Raw genomic sequence first — 9,320 nt, forward strand, 5'->3', positions numbered from 1 at the left:
AAAAAGGGATTGACTAAGACCACATGTTCCAGACTCAGATCTCTGGCTTCCCAAGTTGCATGCAAAGGCAGCAATGCTTTCTACACCCATCTGGTCCACACATCCCAATGGACCAACTAAAATGTCACTGCTCTTGGCTGGACTTCTATCAGCCCAGTGCAGTCACACTGGTATTCTTATGATGATCAGAAGAAATGACTGGCAGGCTTTAAAAAAGTGTTTTTTATTTAAAAAACATGGAAAGATGAAATAATGTGTAGGCAAAAAAAATAATACTAGAGGACATGGGAAGACAAAGATGCTTAGGGATCAATAGATTAGGTTATTTTTCATTTTTCTCTCACCTCAATTTGCCCTTGAGACTAGTTTGGATTTAAATAAACTTACAATGATTAAGCAATACTTATATACAGTTAATGATATACCAATGGTTGGCAGGCCAACAGAAAGAAAGGGACAGAGAATCTCAGGCATAATTCCTTTACAGCCCATTCTATCAGAACAAAATTGAACGTTAGATATTGTTCCTTAACAAGCGCCTCTATCCTGGCTCACTATTTGATAGTACTTGCTTGCAGTCTATTTTAAAATATTTTGGAACCAGCACGATGGATTGTTACATTCCCCCTCTGCGTTCACTTTAATTCAGCCTTCTTCAGCAGCTCCTTGAGATTACATCTGATTATAAAAACAGAGGAAGTTCAGGGTGCTGGTTGCTACAGACATGCCTCCCATTTGTAAAAGTTGAGCAGCAAGAGCTGCAGAATGCCTTTCAGCCTGAAAGATACACACACCTACCCAGCCAGAGTGGCTCAGTGGGTTGAGTGTCACCCTGTGCACCAGAAGGTTGCCGGTTCTATTCATGTTCAAGGCACAAACCTAGGTTGTGGCTTCCATCCCCAGGTCAGAGCATGTACAAAAGGCAACCGCATTGATCTCTCTCTCTCTCTCTCTCTCTCTCTCTCTCTCTCTCTCTCTCTCTCTCTCTCTCTCCTCCTCCTCCTCCTCCTCCTCCTCCTCCTCCTCCTCCTCCTCCTCCTCCTCCCTCCTCCACCTCTTCCTCTCTCTAAGCATGTCCTCAGGTGAGGGAGGGAAAGACACACATGCCTAAGGGGCCTTCACCTCTCCTATAATTCTTCAGAAGCACTTTCTGTGTTTCTCCACTCCACATGGTTTCTGTTGCACATTAAAGATGAGCAGAAGCTCCTGGGAAGGATGGGGGAGTGGAGAAATCAAAGCTTTCTGAGGGGTCAGGACCTGAGAACAGCTAAGTCATGTTCTCTCATACGTAATGAGGTCCAAAATGCTGTGATATGCCTTTCCTTCTGGCCAGCTCTCTCCTCCCTCTGACCCCCCTGGGAAGATCTTGTTCAATTCTACAGCCCACATTTACTAGTAAAAGAGATCTAGATAGACTAGAGCAAAGCCCAAGGAAGGTTAGGATTCAGAAATCATATCCAAGAAGAGAACAGAGGAGGGATGTAGGACAGTTTATTCTGAAGGAGTGGAAACCTCAAGCCACACTGGAGGGCTTGATTTCAAGACCCTGTGCCTGCCGTGGAGGAAGGAAGTTTAGCCCTACCCTGTGGGACTGCCCAGGGCAGAACGGAGACCAGTTCCTGGAAATCATAAGGAGACAGGTTCTGCTTCAACCCACCGTGGGGCCAAGAGATTGCCTGTGAAGAGAGGGAGCTCCTGGGAAGGAGTCTTTGTTGCTAAAAATTATTCCAGCAAAGAGGAGTCCCCAATGAAGATGAGGAAGCTACCGCTAAGATTACCACTAAGTCTCTCGCGGGACCATTTTTGCCAGACATTTTCATTTTTAAGGGTTTTGAATAGTCCCTGTGCATCCTAATACTAAACCCTCATTTTCCCAGGGAGATGAACAAGCGTCTCACAGAGGAGCAGGCCAAGAAAACCTACGACCGTGCAATTAAGCTAGAACAAGAATTTGGGGAGTATTTTACAGGTAAGTTCTTCCTAAAATCTTTTTCAATTACAAGCTGACATAGAGGATGGGGCAAAAGCAGGTTTACAGTTGTGAGGATATGAAACAGTTTATTTCTTTCTTTTATTAATTATTGTACAAATTTTCCCTACCAAAAGTTACAAACCTACATATTAGTTTCATATTACATTAGTTTCAAGTGTACAACATAGTGACCAGACATTTATATAACTTACAAACCTCGGTAAGCCTAATACAGGTAAGCTCATTTCCCCTGGAACTGTGATAAAGGAGATAAATTGCCTAACCTTTGGCATATTGAAGGTTTTGAATAGTACATCTGGGCCCTAAAGCCTTTCTGAGAATCCCCAATTTCCCTCTGCTTCGCCCATTTGCTTCCGACTCTGGATTTCCCCTGCTCTGAATTAAGCTGCAGCCAGCTCCCAGGTTCCCGGTGGGGAATTGCTTAAGTGCATTTTCTGCTTTTTCTTACTAAGGACGCCAGATGCCACTGAGCTACTTCCTGCTATTAAGGACAGTTTGTAGGCATTGATACTTCATTAAATTATCTCCCTGGTATTAGAAAACGTGGAAAAAGAAACTCTGAGGGCTGTCCAAAGCAGTCGCTCCAGAGCAGAATCTCAGTGACCTGAAGGTCGGCCTCCCCATTAACACATGTGAACAAGAGTCTTGAAATACTTCATGTTTCAATTAATTCCCTCTCAAACAAAACTATTTTTTTCTTTTTAAATATGTCCTTGGAAATGAAGTTTGGGGAATAAATAACGATTTTTTTTTTAATCTTGAGTATACTGGGTTTTCTCATATATATTCATGAAACATTGATTAAATCCATGAAACATTGATTAAATTCAAGGAGTGAGCAATATTTGTGGAATTTGCCTTACAAATGATAGTTTGAAAATAAGAACTTTCCTCCTGAAAAACCTTATGTAAAGTTAGATATTTTCTTGTTTATCTTACTCAGAATAGAAAACACCAGTGGCTTAGCAGTTTGCAAACATGTTGAATCGGGTAATCTTAAGTAAAATTTCTAATAATAACAAAGATAGGAGTTATATTTCATCCTAAAAGAGCATCCAGGTAGGATCATCAAGTCAAAACAAAGTCTATTTGACAGTGGCTTATATTTGGGCATACAACACAATAATCAATATATTCTGAAGAGTGTTTTTGAAAACCTAAACCATGTTTCAGTAGGAATGTAAGCCCTACTGTAATAAAGATAGCACTGATGTGTTTTAGAGATGTAGCTACAAGATAGCTTTGTTCCCCCCACAGAAAACAATAAAATGTACTTAAATCTAATCTAAGTGACTTGGTATTTTAGTAATACACAGTTGATCAGTTTGTTTATTTTCCTCCTATTTATGTTTCTTATAAGTACTTATCATAAGATAATCTTAATTTGAGTATCTAGGGTAAAACTTCATGTTACCAGATTACTTGGAGAATGAATGGGATTTCCTATTAAAGGTTTTGGGGGTTGAGGAGGTTAACTAAAGTTTCTTCCAAGAACTTTGTAATTTCCTCTGTATCTAAGTAAGTGCAGTACAGACATATATGGCCAGCTTTCCTTAATAAATGGGGAGCTCTCAGTGTGAAAAAAATGATCAATACCTACCTCAGGGCCTGTCCCAGAGTAGATAGATACTTATAAAATGCAACGAAATGGATGATTCATTGTCCAGAACAACAGACATACATGTAGAAAGGAAAACGATTGTGTTGCATTTATTGCTGATCCAGAACATGCCTTAAAAAGCACTTTTTTCATCGTTGATGTGACCTTGCTTAAGTGAATTTTCTGCTTTTTCTTACTAGTGAAAAGTCACGCTAAGTTTCCTGATAAGTTTGTCTATCACTGATTTGAGCTTCCGCTGTGTGATGGATGATAGATTCCTAACGCTGGGTGCATTTGCTTTCGTTCTAGCTATTGTCCAAGGAGATAGCTTAGAAGATATATATAACCAGTGCAAGCTTGTCATTGAAGAGCAGTCTGGGCCTTTCATCTGGATTCCCTCAAAGGAAAAGTTATAAATTAGCTACTGCATCTCTGACAACGACAGAAGAGCATTTAGAAGAACAAAATATATATATAACATTACTACTTGGAGGCTTTTATGTTTTTGTTGCATTTATGTTTTGCAGTCAATGTGAATTCTGATGAATGTACAACACAAACTGTGTGAAGCCATGAAGGAAACAGAGGGGCCAAAGGGTGGGACAGAAAAGACACTGCGGTATGCAGGAAGGCTTTGGTTTGCTCAAGGGGCCAGGCGTAGGGCTGAACCTCTGATGGGCTTGGTGCCCAAGCTGGGCAGCGTCCTCACCCAGCAGATGTCCAGAGCCGACTTAGCTGCTGAGCTCTCTGTATTTTTTTGCTTTAAAGAAAAGTTGCCAGCACTTGAACTTCACCAACCTTCCCAATACCCACATCTGTAATTGGTCCACTTTGACTTTTTATATGCACATCCTTTGATTTCTTAAGGAGCAAAAGAAAGAATGAAGGAAAAAAAAAGGAGTCCCTTTGGAGACGGCATAATATCAGGGAAGGATGTGCGTGTAGTTTCTTTGACTGGCACCTGCAAAGATGAGCATTTCATAAAACTCACGAATGTATGGAGGACTGACCCTACTGGGAAGAGGGGGTTCCACCTGGGTTAGCGTCATGATTGTTTATTGTCTATTTTGCCATTTATAAAGTGAAAGAAGGCACTAAAGATGAGAATAATTTATACAATAAAAATATATTAAATGTATAGAAACAAATTTCTATAGGTTAAAAAAGTTTTGTGAAATATTTTGTAAAGACTAATTAATGGAAAGACTAACTGTATGCACTACCTGCAGATTATCAAATTCAAGAACTGGAAGTTGCACTCTCCCTTCTGTTGCCAGTGATCCACTAAGACCATCTGAGTTCCTTCTAAGTCTGGCTCAGACTTCTCCCTTACTTACCTCCCATTATCTCCCTATCCCATTAGTGATAGACTCTCATGGAGCACATCCTTTAATGAGTTGTCCTCATGGATATTTTTGGAAGACATTTGGTTAATGCATTTTTAAGCTGATGGCTTTCAGAGACCGACTCATACCAACAAGCTAAAGGGAAGTTTTTGCTTTTCTCTTGATAAACAACCTGGGCCTGCCATGCAAATAGCTGAATAACTTTGTTCCTAGTTACTTACATGCAATTCTTAAAGGGTCATGTAGTATTTTGGCCTATCATGAGTAATTAGGACACTTTCATTTGTCTGTTTCACAAGTAACAGGTTTTATAACAGCCAGAGATGCTAGTCATAGATCTGTCCCAAGATGCACTATTTCTTTGAGGAAGAGAGAGAGAGAAGAGAATTATCTGGTTGGGGTTGAGGAGTGCAGACTTGTTTCTATGTACAGGGCAAAGGGATAGAACAATAGGAAAGACAACTAATGAGAGGTTGACCAATTAAACTGCCTTTCTTGAGGGCTGCACCTGGACCAAGTTTATTTTTTAGCAATTATAATAATGATGATTTTTTTTTTTTTTAAAGAAAGGAACCTCCCAAAGCCTATATCCTACATTAGAGCTGGTGGTGACATTAGCTTTGCTTGTGCCCAAGGTGTTTAGAGAGAGACTTTTCTGTGATCTCAATAACCACTCAACTCTGGGTTCTACGCAGGCCCAGACTCAGCCCCATCGCCTTATTACTGGGGTACATCCAGACCTGGCAGGAATTCTGCCACACTGTGCAGCAAACCAGCATGCAGGCTGGGGTGGGAAAGCAAGAGACAGGGCCATCAGCTGTGGTGAGGCTTTTCACAGGAAGAACATTGGAGCTTAGAATGAGGGTCTCTTTCCAAAAAAAACAGATGGTGTTCATCTTACACTAGCTACCACTCTCTGCCTGGCTGCAGTCACCAAAACAAACAGAAAAGCAAAATCATGCATCTACCTGTAGTCTTGAGGCTGCCTTCGCTAATGAAAGGGCTGGCAATGTACTTACCCTCTGATGAAAGTTAAAATTCCTAGAAATCCCCTTAGATTGCTCAAAATGTCACCGATGTGACCACATTTGCCATTAGCCAGTTTCAGGTCAAGGTCTCCTTTCATCAATATTGCTCCCAGACCTTTCCTGCCACCAGAATGCCATTCCTGGTCCCAGCTCTATCTTTAGGCCACCATGATTACTCCTTTGGTTTCTCAACTGAGCATGCAACCATTTACTTAAAGGACTGTCATTAATGAGTAGATGTTTCTGTGGGTTGTGCAGTGTGCTTTTCATTTAACTAAGTATCGTTGTGGCTGAGTACAATCAAACTGAACCACCAACCCTTGGTTTTGTAGTAATATAACTTTATTTTCCTAGTGTAGATGCCTTCAGACTAGAATTGGCATTTGCACTGATTTTTTTATGTAGATTTATATAAATATATATACATATATATATATTTGCTTGAAGAATCACCAAGCAAACTGGTGAGAGGGTCTTTTCCTATAGAATTCACACCTCCATTTGTTGTGTTGTCTTGCGCCTCCCAATGTTGAGGTCTCTATGGCTCCAGTGGATGGGTGTATTTTGCAGCAAACCTGACAACTGGTGTGGAGACGGCAGGAGAGTTACCCAGATCACATGTGGTGCCAATGCACTTGGAGCCTGGGGCCAGACTGGTGCTAACACTGCAAACTTTGTCCGGAGCTCTCTCCAATCTGAAGGCTTGCCGGAGGCGCAATGTCACCTTCCCACGCTGGGCCCTTTCGGAAAAGTGCCAGATCGTGTCACTGGTGCTATTTTTCATGCTCTGGTACAATGTGTAGCACCACGGGGGTCTCAGCTTTACCAAATTCAAAACCCCACTTGTCAGCTAATTGCAGGGGCATCTGTTTCTTGCTCATCTCCCGTGAGATGTGTCGGCCACCTCTTTGCAGGCCTTTTCTCCCAGCCCCAAGGTCTTGGGTCGGCTCCATGTGATTAATGAGCCCATCTTTACGAAGCTGCACTTGGGTGCCTGTGAGCTGTCTCAGATCCCACTGCCAGCCCTTCAGGACTTGAAGCCAGGGAAGAGCTCTTCGCTCCTCTGGCTCTCACCTCTGGTTCTTTCTCCTTCTTCCTCTGCTCTCACCTATGGTTCTTTCTCATTCTTCCTCTGCTCTCCCCCTCCTCTTTCCATCTCACCCCATAAATTTCTTTGTGTACCTCTTCTTTTAGCCTTCCTTCCTGCCTTCTCTAAGTTGTTGACTTTCCTATAGCCCTTCTTTACTCCTACCCTTTATTACCCCCCTCTTCGTCTATCTCTCCTTTATTCTGTCTCTTTCCCCTTCTTATTCCTCTTCCCCTCCTTTTCCTTTTTTTTTTTTTTTTTTTTTTTTTTTTTTTTTTTTTTTCCCAGAGAGGAAGGGAGAGGGGGAGAGAGATAGAAACATCCCTGATGAGAGAGAATCATGGATTGGCTGCCTCCTGCACTGTGGAACAAGCCCACAATCAGGCATGTGCCCTGACCAGGAATCAAAGTGTGGCCTCCTGGTTCATAGGTCATTGCTCAACTACTGGGCCACGTTAGCTGGGCTCCTTTCCCATTCTTTCTCTTTTCCTCATACTTCTGGTCATCTCCTCTCCAATACCCCACTTCTTAATGTTTCTGTCCTATAAGGGCTCGTGGCTGATTCAGACAGCAAGTCCATAAGCTGGACTAGTGACACAAATACTTGGGGTCACCGTTTCACCTACACAGCCCAGAAGCAACACTCAGCATGAGGTCCTGCCCAGCTGAGCCAGCCTGCACCGCTGCCCTGGCAGTGACGCTGCATGCGCTCTGGGCTCTGCGGCACCTGGGTGCCCCTCTGCCACAAGGCTGGTCCACAGCAAGCCCACTCCCAGCACCCGCCTGTGGCTCTAGGGACACTTCCTTTCAATAAAAGGCAGACTCCGCCCCAACAATTATTCTGACAGTAAAACTCTTCCTTCTCATTAAAGCCATGCCATCACCTTGATTTGGAGAAAGATTTTTTTTTTCCCCACTCAACAGCTACCCCCCCATTTTTATGTAAAACACCACCACCCACCCACCCCCTCTGCTTTTCAGCTGGTGAGATTGAATGGACTAGCTGGTGAAATAACATCTCTTTGTTCCTATCTTGGTCCTGCCTAAATTCCTACAAAAATATTTACGTCAAAGACTCAAGCTAGTCCCTAAGTTTATTATAATAATTTGTCTCTTCTAGGGGGAATTAAGGGGACATTTCCCTTAAAGCATGTGGAGTACCTCCCGTGACAACTGATTAGCCAGAGAACTCTAGAGAATTCTGTGGCTAGACATTTTACTTCTGTGTACGTATGGTATATGGCGTATGTATGTCATGTATACACCTACTACACTGGGTCTGAATGAATGTGGATGGAAACCCACACACTTGCTCCAGTCTGTAAATATCCTTTCTCACTGAAAACTGTGCTTCGGAAATCATGTCTTGTACAGCTGTGCAGTTTCTTGTAGCAGCTGAGGACAAGCTAAGACAGGTGGACGATTTAGACAAAGCTCATCTCCAAGAGAGAATTCAGAACCTCCCTAGCAATTCATGAGGACAGATAACCAACCGGCAAGATTGACTCCCAATGGGATGGTAAACTTTTCTTCTCTCCTTTCTGAATTTGTGTTTCCTAAGTGAGTGCACCAGGCTGTACCCGTTAGAGCCTTTCAATAGGACAGTTTTGTGCTTTTCTCGGACAGGATGTTCCTCCATCAAGCTACTGTAGTGCAGGATGGGAGGGAGGGGAAAGACTCCTTGCCCAGCTAGAGTTTACGGAGACACTGCACAGCTTACACTCCTGTTAAGTGTAAATATTCGACACTTCCATTCCATTTGTGTAAAAAATAAAGCACACACAATTATAAAATCAAGATGTATATTTCATACCCGGTGTGTCTGTGCATATTTATTGCGTGTTCCGCTGTGAGCAGCGGCCCTGTTGTAAAAATGCTTGATAGAATGGTTATAAATGTGTTGTGGTTTTATCATCAGATATAAATATTAAAATATATGTTATAGCAAATTCTTTCCTCCCAACACATATTTTCTCAGATTTCATAAAGAATAGAATCGTGCATTTCTATTTTTACCCAATTTGTTCTGATTTCAGAGCTGGAGTGTAGTTAGAGTGGGCTTGCTCTGAGATGCTGGCCCTCCTGAGAAGAGCTAGAAGTGGTGCTTTTGCATGTTTTTAAATATTTTGCTACCATCTTGCCAGCTTTTAACTAGGATTTTGCCAAGAAGGAAAAAATGTATTAAAAGATTTTTTAAAGGCCCTCACATTTATATGAAATAATTCCCCACTTTCAAAATTGTGAGGTTTCAAAAGATACTAAAAAT

General features: G+C 42.1%; 1 protein-coding gene across 17 annotated transcripts in view; it reads left to right on the plus strand.

Moving 5' to 3' along the window:
* The window catches only part of LOC311628225 (disks large homolog 2), a gene marked incomplete at its 3' end in the record, with an annotated part of 1,110,130 nt that extends 1,101,127 nt beyond the window's left edge, over positions 1-9,003 (plus strand). For all 17 annotated transcript variants that reach the window (XM_084895257.1, XM_084895256.1, XM_084895260.1 and 14 more), the window contains 2 exons: positions 1,878-1,969; positions 3,903-9,003. In XM_084895257.1, the coding sequence (XP_084751383.1) occupies positions 1,878-1,969; positions 3,903-4,009 (199 nt within the window). The remainder of the gene's footprint in view (positions 1-1,877; positions 1,970-3,902) is intronic.
* Between the last annotated feature and the right edge of the window lie 317 nt (positions 9,004-9,320).

Source organism: Pipistrellus hanaki (assembly GCF_964339955.1).
Source record: "Pipistrellus hanaki genome assembly, chromosome: 9".
In the NCBI taxonomy this organism is placed as follows: Eukaryota; Metazoa; Chordata; class Mammalia; order Chiroptera; family Vespertilionidae; genus Pipistrellus; species Pipistrellus hanaki.